The 16,277-nt window shown below is 42.7% G+C and overlaps 1 protein-coding gene across 7 annotated transcripts in view; it reads right to left on the bottom strand.

Moving 5' to 3' along the window:
- The window catches only part of ZNF738 (zinc finger protein 738), a 30,663-nt gene extending 19,420 nt beyond the window's left edge, over positions 1 to 11,243 (bottom strand). For all 7 annotated transcript variants that reach the window (XR_010583535.1, XM_074026574.1, XM_015440390.4 and 4 more), the window contains exons 1-2: positions 11,088 to 11,243; positions 8,334 to 8,426 (exon numbers count right to left, since the gene is read on the bottom strand). Coding sequence is in view for 5 of the 7 variants with exons in the window: in XM_074026574.1 (XP_073882675.1) it covers positions 8,334 to 8,426; positions 11,088 to 11,090 (96 nt within the window). In the remaining 2 variants the exon portion in view is untranslated. The remainder of the gene's footprint in view (positions 1 to 8,333; positions 8,427 to 11,087) is intronic.
- Between the last annotated feature and the right edge of the window lie 5,034 nt (positions 11,244 to 16,277).

The raw sequence follows: 16,277 nt of genomic DNA, 5'->3' as shown, positions 1-16,277 counted from the left end.
CTGGCAAATATAAAACAAAAAATAGAAAACTTGAGGCCAATATTCTTAATGAACATTGATGAAAATATCCTCAACAAAATACTGGCAAACCGAATCCAGGAGAACATCAAAAACCTAACGCACTATGATCAACTTGGTTGTATCTCTGAAATAAAAGGTTGGTTCAACACACAATAAATGTTACTCATCATATAAACAGAACTAAAGACAAAAACCACAAAGTTGTTTCAATAGATGTTTTAAAAGCTTTCAATAGCCCGGGCATGGTGGCTCACGCCTGTAATCACACCACTTTGGAAGGCCGAGGCAGGCGGATCATGAGGTCAGGAGTTCAAAGACCAGTCTGACCAATACGGTAAAACCAATCTCTACCAAAAATACAAAAATTAGCCAGGTGTGGTGGCGTGCACTTGTAATCCCAGCTACTCAGGAGGGTGAGGCAGGAGAATAGCTTGAACCCGGGAGGTGGAGGTTGCAGTAAGCTGAGATCATGGCACAGCACTCCAGCCTGGGAAACAATGTGAGACAATGTCTCAAAAAAAAAAAAGAATGAAGCTGGAAGCATTACATTGCCCCTCTTCAAACTACATTACAGTAACCAAAGCAGCATTATACTGGCATAAAACCAGATTCATAGAACAATGCAACAGAATAGAGAGCCCACAAATAATGCCACACACCTCCAACCATCTGATCTTTGATAAACCTGACAGGAATGTGAAAAGAAATCTGTATTTAATAAATGGTACTGGAATAACTAGTTAGCACTATGTAGAAGATTGAAACTGGTCCCCTTCCTTACACCATATATAAAAATCAACTCAACATGAATTGAAGACTTAAATGCAAAACTTAAAACATGCATGTTCATTTCACCACTGTCCACAATAACAAAGACATCGAATAAACCTAATTGCCTATTGTTGGTAGACTAGATTGAAAACATAGTACAGTAGCATGAGGTGACTCACACTTGTAATCCCAGTGCTTTAGGAGATTAAGGCAGATGGAATGCCTTAGCTCAAGAGTTAAAGACCAGCCTGGGCAACATGGCAAAGCCGCATCTCTACAAAAAATAAAAAAATAAAAATTAGGCATGATGGTGTGAGCCTATAGTTCCAGTTACTTAAGGGGCTGAGGTAGGATTCCTTAAGCCTTGAGCCTTGGAGGTGGAGGCTGAAGTGAGCCAAGATTGCACCACTGCCCTCCATCCTGTGTGACAGAGTGAGACACTGTCTCCAAAAAACAAAATAAAGATGTAATCAAAGTAAAATATGGTACATAAAAATCATGGAAGACTATGTGGCCATATAAAAACAACACAAAGCTGGGTGCTGTGGCTCATGCCTGTAATCCCAGCACTTTGGGAGGCCAACGCAGGTGGATTACTTGAGATCAGGAGTTCAAGACCAACCTGGCCAATATACTAAAACCCTGTCTCTACTAAAAATACAAAAAATTAGCTGGGCGTCGTGGCAAGTACCTGTAATCCCAGCTATTCGGGAGGCTGAGGCAGGAGAATCACTTGAACTTGGGAGGCAGAGGTTGCAGCGAGCAGAGATCACGCCACTGCATTCCAGCCTGAGCAACAGAGTAAGAATTCGTCTGGCTGGGTGCGGTGGCTTATGTCTGTAATCCCAGCATTTTGGGATGCCAAAGTGGGCAGATCACAAGGTCAGGAAATCGAGACCATCCTGACCAATGTGGTGAAACTCCGTTTCTACTAAAAATACAAAAATTAGTGGGGCTTGGTGGGGTACACCTGTAGTCCCAGCTACTCGGGAGGCTGAGGCAGAACTGCTTCAACCTGGGAGGCTAAGGTTTCAGTGAACCAAGATCGCACCATTGCACTCCAGCCTGGACAACAAGAGCAAAACTACGTCTCAAAAAAAAAAAAAGAAAAAAAAAAAAATTTGTCTCAAAAAACAAGCAAACAAAAAAAAACACCAAGATTAAGTCCTTTGCAGCAACATGGATGGAGTTGGAGACCATCATTCTTAGAAAATTAATGCAAAACAGAAAATCAAATGCATGTCATCATTTATAAGGAAGAGCTAAATAATAAGAACACATGGACATAAAGAAGGAACAGTCACAGAGGCCTAGTTGAGGACGAAGGATAAAAGGACAAAGAGGATCAGAAAAAAATACCTCTTTGGTGCTATGCTTAGGAACTCACTGACAAAATAATCTACACCAAACCCCCATGAAACAATTTTACCTATATAACAAACCTGCATATGTATTCCTGAACCAAAAAGAAAAGTTAAGAAAAGAAAAACCCATGAGTGCTAAAGAAGAGTGCAGTGTAACTGGAAAGAACTGTTTGTTCTACAGATAGTGGTCCTGGTGGGGCTGTACTCTGATTTATTTCTGTGTCCATGCAGGTAGATAAGATTATGAACAGGTGCTCCATAATGCTAAGTAGATGGAGAAAACAGGTTACTGCTGCATATTCAGTGTCTGGGGGTGGAGATATGCCAGGAGACTTGTAGACACTTTTGTGGCTTTTTGGCAAGAAACACTAGGATCAAAAATGCAGTGGTGAAGTTCCTGATGGTGGTGCCTAGTCCTGGGAGGACTGTGGACACATCAATGTCTAATGGGTGTGCTTGTGAGTGGGTGGGAATCCTGTGGTGGCAGCTGTGAGACAAGGGAGTCTGTCATTAGAGCTCCTTTCCTCTGAGTTTTCATTCTCTCACCCTAAGAGAAGACCTGGAATCACAGGACAATGGGCAGTGGGACAGTCTGTACAGAACAGAGCCTTCCATTTTCAGACACCTACAGTTCCATTGCAGGCCACGCCTCTGTGATATCTTTCTTCTGGCACCAAATCTGTAGAGTTTGCTGAATACCAAGCAATTCTCTAACACCAACTCGGTGTGTAATATTTGAATTCTGACACCACCCAGAGTCAGCACAGACGCTGATTCCAGGGGCTCAGTCTCACAACACTGTCCTCACTGCAGATGCCAGTCACAAACCCCATAGGCCCATCTGTCTGTCTGAGCTACTGTTTAAAGATTGGGGACTCTTTCTCAAGTTCAATTATCTGATCGAGCTACTCACAGAACTCAGGAAAACACTGTAGTTATGTTTACCAGTTTATTATAAAATATACAACTGATGAAAAGTCAAATGTAAGAAATGTATAGGACAAGAGCAGTTTATAGAAAGAAATACCCTTCCCATTATGACTTAGATGGTGCTCTCTTTTCTTATGTATTACATAGCCAGACACAGACTCTGTCAGAGGTGCACAGCCTCCATTTTGAATAGGGGCTGAGTAAAATAAGGCTGAGACCTACTGGGCTACATTTCCAGATGGTTAGGCATTCTGAGTCACAAGATGAGATAGGAGGTCAGCACAAGATACAGGTCACAAAGACCTGGCTGATAAAATAGCTTGCAGTAAAGAAGCAGGATAAAATCCACCAAAACCAAGATGGTGATGAGAGTGACTTCTGGTCATTCTCCTGCTACCCTCCCACCAGTGCCATGAGAGGTTACAAATGCCATGGCAACATCAGGATGTTACATCGTAAAGGTCTAAAAAGGAGCTATATAAATAATCCACCCTTTATTTAGCATATAATTTAAAAATAACCATAAAAATACACAACCAGCCTATGGAGAAAGCCATTTCTTTTATTTCTTTACTTTCTTAATAAATTTGCTTTCATTTTATGACTTGCCCTGAATTCTTTCTTGAGCAAGATACTAGAACCCTCTCTTGGGGTCTGAATCAAGACTTCTTTCTGGTAACATTTTCCTGGCAACTACAAAAGGACTATACTTAAGAGACCTCTGTCCCCGCCCCCATAAAATTATCTGTGGATACCAACTGGCTGACTTTGAGTCCCTATACCTAGATAAAGGATGAGATTAGGTTGGAGGCACAACTTAGGAAAGTCAGAGTCTCTTCTAAGACAGCGTGGGTTAAAGGAGCCTCTTAAAGAAGGCAAGGATGCTTGACTGTACTTGGATTCAAGGTCCAACTTAGGAAGTTTATAGTCCTTCCTAAGATTTAGGTTAGAAACCCCTCTCAGCAAAGTCCCTCTCAGCTAAGAAATGGTTTCACATTACTGGATGTTAATTGCTATTCTTTTAGATTAATCTGTCTTGCACTCTTTGCTGGTGCCTATGAGTGACAGAATTAGGCATCCATAGGACCAAGGGATATGGGGAGCTTTTTCTCCTCTAAAAGGGGAAACCTGAGAGCTGATGGGACTTCTGGAAATGATCCTTTTGCTATCAAGAAGCGGCTGCCTGAATTTGTCAAATATATTGCAGTTGTACTTTTTGTGTAGAAATGCAGGATAAACTTTCTGGATGTTTCCTATTCTTTTTTTTTTTTTTTTTTTTTTTTTTTGAGATGGAGTCTCCCTGTCACCCAGACTAGAGTGCAGTGGTGCGATCTTGGCTCACTGCAACCTCTGCCTCCTGGGTTCAAGTGATTCTCCTGCCTCAGCCTCCTGAGTACCTGGGATTATAGGCACGCCCCACCACGCCTGGCTAATTTTTTGTATTTTTGGTAGAGACAGGGTTTCGTCATGTTGGCCAGACTGGTCTTGAACTCCTGACCTCAAGCGACCCGCCCGCCTCAGCCTCCCAAAGTGCTGGGATTACAGGCATGAGCTACCACGCCCAACCTACCCAACCTAGATGTTTTCTTAAATTAAACACTAATTAATCTTAGAGAGAACCCCTTTTTTGAAACTCAGAGTTATGAATGGCCGTCACCATACTGATGAGTTTTGACTGAGCTCCAGTCTACCTCAAATACAAAAGACTCTAATAGTTAAGGAAGAATATCATTGCCCCTATACAGCATGAAGTAGTTACAGAAGATGACTTTTCATCCCTCTTGTGATTAAGGGGGTTTTTTGTACAAAAGAGGGGAGAAATGTCAGAGGCGTATTGAACCAGGGCAAATCCATTTTGAATAGGGGGTGGTTAAATAGGGCTGAGACCTACTGGGCTGAATTCCCACATAGTTAGGCATTCTATGTCACAGGATAAGATAGGAGGTCAGCACAGGATACAGGTCATAAAGACCTGGCTAGCAAAACAGCTTGCAGTAAAGCAGCAGCATAAAACCCAACAAAATCAAGATGGCAATGAGTGTGACCTCTGGTCATCCTCACTGCTACGCTCCCACCAGTGCCATGACAGTTTACAAATGCCATACAAATATCAGGAAGTTACCCTATATGGTTTAAAATTGGGATAATAATCCACCTCTTGTTTAGCCATCATGGTGAAACCCGTCTCTACTAAAAATACAAAAATAATTTAGCTGGGTGTGGTGGTGGATGGCTGTAGTCCCAGTCAGCCAGGAGGCTGAGGCAGGAGAATGGCTTGAACCTGGGAGGCAGAAGCTGCTGTGAGTAGAGATCATGCCACCGCACTCCAGCCTCACAACAGAGCAAGACTCCATCTCAAAAAAAAAAAAAAGAACCATAAAATGGGCAACCAGTAGGTCTCCAGACTGCTCTGCCTATGGATTAAGCAATTCTTTTATTTGTTTACTTTCTTAATAAACTTGCTTTCATTTTACTCTATGAACTCACCCAGAATTCTTCTTTAGAGTGAAATCCAAGGACCCTCTCTTGAGGTTTAGACTGGGACCCTTTTTTGGTAAAAACCTGGCACCTTTTCTTCTTTTTCTCATTAAAAGAGTCAGCTGTATTTGTCTTCAGTGGTCTAAATAAAATTTTTCACAGACTACTGAATTTTAAGCTACCCTCAATCTGAGCCATTATACCAAGTCATTCTATATGCCTCCTAAGAACATGCTGACTTCAGGATAAAACATTCTCTGATCTGAAATCTGATTTTTAACCCCCATTTGCCATTCCCCTCCATACTTTCTAATCTTGTAGGCTCCACTCTATGAAAAAAAGCCCTTGTCTACCTAAAATTGCATTCCTTAAAGTTTTTATAATTGGTATTCCTCCTGTTGCAATCCTCTTTTTGAATTCTTTTTTTTTTTTTTGAGACGGATTCTTGCTCTATTGCCCAGGCTGGAGTGCAGTGGCATGAATCTCGGCTCACTGCAACCTCCATCTCCTGGGTTCAAGCATTTCTTTTGTCTCACCCTCCTAAGTAGCTGGAACTACAGGTGCACATCTCCACGCCTGGATAATTTTTGTATTTTTAGTAGAGATGGGGTTTCACCATATTAGTCAGGCTGGTCTCGAACTCCTGACATCAGGTGGTATGTCCGCCTCAGCCTCACAAAGTCCTGGGATTACAGATGTGAGCTACCATGCCCGGCTCTAGAATTCAATTTTTTTTTTTTTTTTGAAATGGAGCCTCACTCTGTCACCCAGTCTGGAGTGCAGTGGCATCGTGTCAGCTCACTGCAACCTCTGACTCCTGGGTTCAACCATTTCTCCTCTCTCAGCCTCCAGAATAGCTGGGATTACAGGAACCTACCACCATGCCCAGTTAATTTTTGTATTTTTAGTAGAGATGGGGTTCCACCATATTGGTCGGGCTGGTCTCAAACTCCTGACCTCAGGTGATCTGCCCACCTTGGTCTCCCAAAGTGCAGGGATTACAGGTATGAGCCACCGCGCCTGGGTCTGGAATTCAAATTTTTTAACAGAAATCTAACTTTGTAACATATTACAAAGTCTAGAAACTGCCTTAAAACAATAACAACTTCATGGTCAGTAAGACCCTCCCAGTCCCCTTTTGTCTTAACCTTAACTCATCTGCCTGTAGCTTTCCAGGATTCTGTAGCTTCTCTCAGCAGAAAGGCTTCTTCCATGACTGGAGTGAGCAGGCTGGAACACCTGCAGGAGAGGCTCTCCAGAAAAAACTAACTGGACCTTTAATAACCTCCTTTTGCAGTCTCAATATGAGCTTTAGCTCTGAGTCACTGGGCTCAAGCTTTAATTTCCATGTTAGAGTTACTCACTTGGTTTTTGAAACTAAGTGTTTGAAAAATCCAAAAAAATTACTCAAACAGTGTTCATATAAGGGAAGAAAATTTTAAGGTGCTTACATTTTATACCTTAATAAGAAAAGCAAAAGTATTTCTTTCAGAAAATAAATGTATTATTTTATTAATTCCATTAAAAATCATGCAGCAAACATTTAGTCACGTGGAAACACTTCTAGGCAGTACCAAGTTTCATCTCATAAAATTAAGCATAAAACTCAGAAATCAAGATAACAGAATTCAAACAGAGATATTCGCTGTCAAAAATTTACCCTGAGAAAAAAAGGAACTGATGTTTTTATGAATCTATGTAACTCACCAATTATCTACCACATTTTCTTGTGGAAATGTATTCATTTTCTACAGCAAAAATGGAATAGAGATTTTTCCTCTTCTTTTTTGGTAGCATTCTAAAAGCTAAGCCTTGAAATTCTATTTGAAATCACCCAGCCATAAAAAAACCACACCTGAGAAAATTTGTAAACTCACTCTGGGAAAGAAAAAGGTAAGTGAAAATTTTTGACAGATGAAATATATGATTAATTTTTTTTGAAACCCACATCTTTTATGCCCTTTGTAAATATTTTTCTACCTTTCAAGCCCTACTAATATAACACAAGTTACAGCTAAAAAACGGAGGTGAAAATAAGTGAACAAATCTCAAGGTGGACAAATCCAGGAATGGCAGTGCTGGTTAAATAACAGATGTGTCTGACTCATGTTTCAAGTCAGGCCATTCAATTACTGGAGAGATCCTTCCACCCACTCCTGCTCACTTATGTGCTCAAGAACCACCCATTCAGAAGACACTGCACCATTTCTCGGTGACTGTCCCAGGTGCATTTTACTTTGCAAGCTCTTACGCCATCTCACTGGAGTCAGTTTGTTGTTGTTTTTGTTGTTTGTCTTTTGGGATACTAGTTTTTGGTCACATATTTTTCACTTTTGTTTTACTTTTTCTTTTACTATATTCATTTCACTATTCTGCTCCCTTACAGAATCCAGGGGGCAGAAATCATTTCTGTGTTTTCCCCTCACTACCAGCATCTGATTGGCTGACAAGCAATTTATCTCCATGAAATGGAAGCTGGGTTGATAGAAGACAATTTATTCATTATTAGAATAATTATTATTATCACTATTATGAGACGGAGTTTCACTCTTGTTGCCCAGACTAGAGTGCAATGGCAGGATCTCGGCTCACCGCAACCTCTTCCTCCCAGGTTCAAGTGATTGTCCTGCCTCAGCAACCCAGAGTAGCTGGAAATTCAGGCATGCACCCCCATGCCCAGCTAAGTTTTTTGTATTTTTAGTAGAGACGGGGTTTCCCCATGTTTGTCAAGCTGGTCCCGAAGACAATTTTAACATATCATGGGGTTACCTTTTCAAAATAAGAGTACTCCAGAAGATTCCTCTCAGCCCCAGGGTATCCACTTGCCCCCTTGACAGGATACACTCCATATCTCAGGTCGTCCTATGGGAGAAAATAAACCAGAGCCGATATCCACTAGACACTCTAGTTGACATAACCATGGCAGATATCTCAGTTTATCCCCAGATAATACTGAAACCCAGGACCAGGAAAAAACTAAATGGTGGCTGAGGACACATCACCCCATAAATTTTCCAAAGTGGAACTCTGACCCAAAAAAATTCTGATAACATCTCTGTGCCTAAAAAGATAAAAGGAAAAAACACACTGAGATTTTTTGCAATACAGTGTGAGGGGATTATCATTTGCTTTCTTTTCATGGAAAATATTTACAAACAGATAACAAATCTTCTTAAAAGCACCATTTGTCTGGGTGTGGTGGCTCACGCCTGTAATCCCCACAGTTTGGGAGGCCAAGGCGGGCAGATCACCTGAGGACAGGAGTTCAAGACCAGCCTGACCAACATGGAGAAACCCCATCTCTATTAAAAATACAAAATTAGCTGGGCATGGTGGCACATGCCTGTAATCCCAGCTACTCCAAGGCTGAGGCAGGAGAATCGCTTGAACCCGGGAGGCGGAGGTTGAGGTGAGCCGAGATCTGCCACTGCACTGCAGCCTGGGCAACAAGAGCAAAACTCCATCTCAAACAAAAAACAAACAAACAAAAAACCCCAAAAACCCCATTTATGCAGGGCGCAGTGGCTCACGCCTGTAATTCCAGCACCTTGGGAGGCCAAGGCAGGTGGATCACCTGAGGTAGGGAGTTCCTGACCAGCCTGACCAACGTGGAGAAACCTTATCTCTTTTTTAAAAAATACAAAATCAGCCGGGCATAGTGGGGTATGCCTGTAATCCCAGCTACTTGGGAGGATGAGGCATGAGAACCTCTTGAACCTGGAGGTGGAGGTTGCAGTGAGCCCAGTAGGCACCTTTGCACTCCAGCCTGGGCAACAAGAGCGAAACTCCGTCAAAAAAAAAAAAAAAAACAAAAAACACCATTTAATGCTTTGCCAAAAAATAATTAATTAAAATATGGTATAAAAAGTACACTACAAAATACGTGGCCAGGCGCGGTGGCTCACGCCTGTAATCCCAGCACTTTGGGAAGCCGATGCGGGCGGATCACCTGAGGTCAGGAGTTCGAGACCAGCCTGTCCAACATGGTGAAACCCCGTCTTTACAAAAAACACAAAAATTAGCCGAGTATGATGGCGCGCGCCTATAATCCCAGCTACTAGGGAGGCTGGGGCGGGAGAATTGTTTAAATCCGGGAGGCGGAGGTTACGGTGAGCAGAGATCCTGCCATTGCACTCCAGCCTGGGAGACAGAGGGAGACTCCATCTCAAAAACAAAACAAAACAAAAAACAAAAAAACACAAATATATGACAACGTGAATTAGGGAGGGAAAGCTGGCATTTGGGAACTCCAGAAGAAATTGAAAATTTAGTATCTTCCTGCAAGCCAGAATGAGGCTGGAGTAATGAGGGATGGTAGTTAGACTTAAGACCCTGCTTGGGACCAAGGTGAAAAATACAGCAGAAAATCACTTCCCTGTGGAGTGTGAAAATAAAAATTAAGTGGCAGGCAATTAGACTGACATGTCTCTAGTCCCTGGGTTCCTATTTTAATTAAAAAATGTAACTCGGGTGCATTATTTTTAATTACTACATTAAGAGAAACAAAATTCAGGCTTCATCAACTATAAACTGCCAATTGAGCTCCAATTACGTAACCAGGAAATTTTCACCTTTAATGTACAAATTAAGAAACCACATAACTGTACCTAACTAATTACTAAATTTGGTTTTCTTCATCATGCATTTTACAAAAGACTTTCTTTCAAGCCTCTCCCATAGACCACAAACTACAAACCATAGCTCGGTGCTCTACAATTCTAGAACCATTCTTTGATTAAATTATTTATTTATTTATTTATTTATTTATTTTGAGGCAGTCTCGCTCTTTATTTATTTATTTTGAGGCAGTCTCGCTCTGTCGCCCAGGCTGAAGTGCAGTGGCGCGATCTCGGCTCACTGCAAGCTTTGCCTCCTGGGTTCAAGCCATTTTCCTGCCTCAGTCCCCCAGGTAGCTGGGACTACAGGCGCCCGCCACCACGCCCGGCTCATTTTTTGTATTTTTAGTAGAGACGGGGATTCACGGTGTTAGCCAGTATGTTCTTGATCTCCTGACCTCGTGATCCGCCCGCCTCGGCCTTCCAAAGTGCTGGGATCACAGGCGTGAGCCACAGCGCCCGGCCTAGAACCACTCTTCGATTAAATTCTTTTAATATTTTTGCAGTGACTCCCATTAACTTTTAATAGGAGAAAATAGGAACTGGGAACCCCACGGAACAAAGTTCTTCCCATTCATGAACCAAGTCAGGATCCTCCCCTGACGACCCTCTCATAGTTCCTGCACAATCCGGTAGAGAAGCTGCGCTGCGAATGCAGAGATCCCCAGAGAGGGCTCCAGGCAAGGGCACAGTCACTATGCAGAGGACACAGGACGCCCGGGGGCCCGGCTGTCGGCGCAACCGCCATCTTATGGCTGAAGGCGACTGAGGCCGAGCCGGGCAAGGAGAACTCGGGGCGCAGATTGTGAAGCTGACTACAGGGAGGCCTGAGTCCCGCCACAGCCACTTCCCACCGGTTTCAACCAGCCCTTCCCCTCTCTCGGGATGTCGGACTCCGCACTCTCACCATTTCTAGGCTTCCGGGGGGTCCCGGCGTCCTAGCTGTGGATTCCCAATACCTGCAGGTCACAGGGCCACACAGCCTGCGCCTCTAGAAGCAGAGGACACAGCAGTGAAGACGAAACCTGGAGCTCCAGCTGCAGCTGGAGACAAAGGATCCGACAAATCCCGCCACATCCCGGAAGCCGTCCTCTCCGCTCAAGCTGCGTGCCTGATTGGACAGTACCCAGCCCAGCTTCGCTGATTGGATAGCGTTTAAAACCCCACCCCCTCAGGCCCTGACTGACAGAAGATGTAATTAGATGCTGGGCTGAATGAAGGAAGAGTGACCGTCTAGGCTGCAGCCTTTTCAGGCAGGGCTTCCTCCCTGAGCTGATAGGCCCACTCCAAAGGGTATTTGCATTCAATCTTGTGTATAAGGTAATATGCATTTGTAAATAATACATCATATGACTATACATAAATGAAAAGGATATAATAACAAAGGTTTTTAAATTTCAGGTTTTTTACCTTCCTGGCTTATGGTCCTTTGAGCAGGCAGCCTGAGATTTTAAAAAGGAGGTAATCCTCTGAAATAAAATATGAGCCACATGTGAATTTTGAATTTTCTAGTAGCCAAACTAGAATATTAAAAAGAAACAAGGGGTCAGGCGCGGTGGCTCACGCCTGTAATCCCAGCATTTTGAGAGTACAAGGCGGGCAGCGGATCAAGAGGTCAGGAGTTTGAGACCAGCCTGGATAACATGGTGAAACCCCGTCTCTACTAAAAATACAAAAATTAGACAGACGTGGTGGCGGGCGTCTGTAATCCCAGTTACTCAGGAGGCGGAGGCAGGAGAATTGCTTGAACCCGGGAGGCGAAGGAGGTTGCAATGAGCCAAGATCGCACCACTGCACTCCAGCCTGGGCAGACAGAGCAAGACTCCGTGTCTCGGAGGGGAAGAAAATAAAGAAAAGAAACAAGAGGCCAGGCGCAGTGGCTCACACCTGTAATCCCAGCACTTTGGGAGGCCGAGGCTGGTGGATCATGAGATCAAGAGATCGAGACCCTCCTGGCCAACATGGTGAAACCTTGTCTCTACTAAAAAAAATACAAAAATTAGCTGGGTGTGGTGGTGCGCACCTGTAGTCCCAGCTACTCGGTAGACTGAGGCAGGAGAATCGCTTAAACCCGGGAAGCAGAGGTTGCAGTGAGCCAAGATGGCGCCACTGCACTCCAGCCTGGTGACAGAGACTCCGTCTCAAACAACAACAACAACAAGGAACAGGTTGAATTGATTGTAACAATGTAATTAACCTAATATATACAAAATATTATCATTTTAATGTGTGAGGAATATGTAATTATTAATGAAGTATATAAATATTTGCAACTAAATTTTTTAAAATAACTCTGTATTTTACCTTTCTAGCATATCGCTGTTCAGACCAGGCACATTCCAGACACCCAGGAGCTACACATAGCAACTCTGATGTCAGTGGTGTGAAGGGACAGAGGCGAAGGAAGGGCCTCTCCCTACTAACATCTGTCTTCAGTTCTGAGGTTGGAACAGATAGTGGCCATAGAAGGAGCTGAGGGCAGCAGAAATAAAATAACCACAGGTAAACTACGGCTTACCACCTGTTGCCCACCTCTCTTTTAGAGATTAGGCTGTGACCATAGGATGATGGCGCTTAGGAGAAAAAAACTCTGTGTCTTCAGTTCTGCCCACACTCTTGAACTCCAATGTTTAGATACGGAGAAAATAGATTACAGGCAAACTTATTTTGCTAATTGGCCTTGACCCTAATTGCAAGGCTGTGGTTATCTGCTTTCTCCTGTGGTGTGGGAACTATGCAAATATAAACACCAATCACATGCATACATGTCTACCTGTATTTCTGCATTACCCAACATTCTCTTTCAAGACATCCTACTTTAAATTAGGGGAAGAAATCAGTACCTAGAGGCTGCCCACTGTTAGAAGGCAACAAGTAATCAACTTGTCACTAAATCCTGGCATCCTATCTGCACTGGGTGCATGTATTAGTTAGCTATTGCAGCATAACAAATCATCCAAAACTTACTAGTTTATAATTAAGATGGTCAGTCATTTAGGCTAGGCTGAGTGCGGCCATTATTCTGGTATCAGTTGAGCTCTTTCAGATTTGTATCATCAGCTGCTTGTCGACTAGCCAGCTGTACTTCTGGGGGTGATCTTCTGCTTCTGGGGCTGCCAACGGGGCACCTTGCTTCTCCTCCCCATGGTATCTTATTTTTCAGCTTGCTAACATGGGCTTTATTCATGGAGATTGCAGCATTCTGAACGAAAAACAGAAGCATTCAAAACCATTTGTGCCTGGCCGCAAACTAGCCCACTGTCATGTTCACAAGTTTCTACTGCCCTGAGCAAATAAAGCCAGCCAGATCTAGGGTTTGGAAGACAGATTCTGGATCTTGATAGAAACAGCTGTAAAAGTACCGGACAGTGGGCACAGATACAAGAGGGAAGAAAACTTGCTGCCATTTTGCAATCAGTATCAGTCCACCTTTTTTGCATATGTGGTATATAGTACTTCTCCATATCAACAAACATGTCCAAAGACCCACGAGTGCTAAGTGACTGGGCTAAGACTCAGGATCAGCTTTATCTGACACCAAAGCCCATGCACCTCCATAGGTCATGCTACTAAAGTAGCTGCCCTGCCCTAGACCCTTGAAATCCTGGAGAGTGACACTTCTACAGAATAAGTCAGATTCTTTTTAGGTTTGTGTTCATATACTACTGTTTATCACTGGAAATAATCCTCTTAAGAAATTGCAGAAGAGGCCAGGCGCAGCAGCTCATGCCTGTAATCGCTGAACTTTGGGAGGCCGAGGTGGGTGGATCATGAGGTCAGGAGTTCAAGAGCAGCCTGACCAACATGGTGAAACCCTGTCTCTACTGAAAATACAAAAATTAGCCAGGCGTGGTGGTGTGCACCTGCAATTCCAACTATTCAGGAGGCTGAGGCAGGAAAATTACTTGAACTGGGGAGGCGGAGGTTGCAGTGAGCTGAGATTGTGCCACTGCATTCCAGACTGGGCGGCAGAGCCAGACTCTGTATCAAAAAAAAAAAAAAATTGCAGAAGAACACAGAGGCTCACACCTATATTTTTAGCACTTTGGGAGGCTGAGATAGGAGAATTATGGGAGCTCAGGAGTTCCAGTGCAACCTGAGCAACATAATAAGATTTTGCTTTCATGACAAAAATGAAGAAATTAGCCAGCCATGCTGCTGCATGCCTGTAGTTGCAGCTAGTTAGGTGGCAGAGGCAAGAGGATTACTTGAGCCTGGAAGGTCCAGGCTGCAGTGAGCCATGATTGGTTACACCACTGCAACCAGAACTGGGCAATAGAGTGAGACCCTGTTTCAAGAAAAAAAAAAAAAAAAATTGGAGAAGCATTTTGAAAAGACATGGAATAATTTTGGGAAAAAGATGAAGGATGAGTTTAGAAAATCAAAGCTGAAAAGCACATTATTTATTTTTCATCATAGAAAATATTTGAAAACTTTTAAAGGAAAAAAAAAACTTTAGGCTGGGAGCGGTGGCTCACGCCTGTAATTCCAGCACTTTGGGAGGCCAAGGCAGGTGGATGATCTGATGTCAGGAGTTGGAGACCAGCCTGGCCAACATGGTGAAACCCCATCTCTACTAAAAATACAAAAATTAGTTGGCCGGGTGTGGTGGCTCACGCCTGTAATCCCAACACTTTGGGAGGCCAAGGCAGGTGGATCACTTGAGGTCAGAAGTTCAAGACCAGCCTGGCCAATATGGTGAAACCCCGTCTCTACTAAAAATACAAAAAATTGGCCAGGTGTGGTGGTGGGTTTCTGTAATCCCAGCTACTTGAGGGGCTGAGGCAGGAGAATCGCTTGAACCCAGCAGGCAGAGGTTGCAGTGGGCCAAGATCGTACCATTGCACTCCAGCCTGGGCAATAAGAGTAAGACTCCATCTCAAGGGAAAAAAAAAAAAAAATTAGCTGAGTGTGGTGGCAGGTGCCTGAAATCCCAGCTGCTCAGGAGGCTGAGGTAGGAGAAGTGCTTGAACCCAGGAGGCAGAGGTTGTAGTGAGCCGAGATCGTGTCATTGCACTCCAGGCTGGGCAACAAGAGTGAGACTCCATCTCAAAAAAAAGAAAAAAAAAAATGCAATGAGATAGACAGTAACACATTTGTAGCAGGGGACTTCAATACTCCACTGACAACACTAGACAGATAATCAAGACAGAAAGTCAACAAAGATACAATAAACTTAAACTATACCCATTCTATCCTAGAACAAATGGACTTAACACATATTTACAGAACATTCTACCCAACAATTGCAGAATGTGTATTTTTTATCAGCACATGAAACATTCTCCAGGATACACTATATGATAGGCCACAAAACAAGTCTTAATATATTTAGGAAAATAGAAATTATGTCAAGTACTCAGATCACAGTGGAATAAAACTGGAAATCAACTATGAAAGGAACCCATAAAACTATACAAATACATGAAAGTTAAACAATCTTTTCCTGAATAATCATTTACTCAACAGTGAAATCAAGATGGAAATATAAAAGCTCTTTGAGCTGAATGATAATAGTGACAAAACTTATCAAAACTTCTGGAATACAGCAAAGGCAGTGCTAAAAAGAATGTTCATAACAATGTCTATATCAAAAAGTCTGAAAGAGCTCAAATTTAAAAATCTAAGCTCATACCTCAAGAAACTAGAGAAACAAAAACAAACCAAACCCAAACCCAGCAGAAAAAAAATAACAAACATCAGTGCAGAAATAAATGAAATTGAAACAAAAAATTTCAAAAGATAAATGAAAAAGTTTGTTCTTTGATAATATAAACAAAATTGATAGGTCATTAGCAAGATTAACCAAGAAAAGCAGAGACAAGATTCAAATAATCTCAATTTGAAACAAAACAGGATATATTACCAGCAATCCCACAGAAACACAAAAGATTATTTAAGGCTACTATGAACATTATGAAATGTACAAACTAGAAAACCTAGAAGAGGTGAATAAATTTCTGGGAATATACAATTCTCCTAGAGTAAACCAGGAAGAAATAGAAACTCTGAACAGATCAATAACAAGTAGCAAGATTGAAACAGTAATAAATAATTGCCAACAAGAAAAGACTCTGGGACCAGATGGATTCACAGC

The sequence above is a fragment of the Macaca fascicularis genome, chromosome 19 (genome assembly GCF_037993035.2).
Source record: "Macaca fascicularis isolate 582-1 chromosome 19, T2T-MFA8v1.1".
In the NCBI taxonomy this organism is placed as follows: domain Eukaryota; kingdom Metazoa; phylum Chordata; class Mammalia; order Primates; family Cercopithecidae; genus Macaca; species Macaca fascicularis.
Note: the sequence above shows the minus strand (reverse complement) of the source record. Positions and strands in the feature narration are given on the sequence as shown.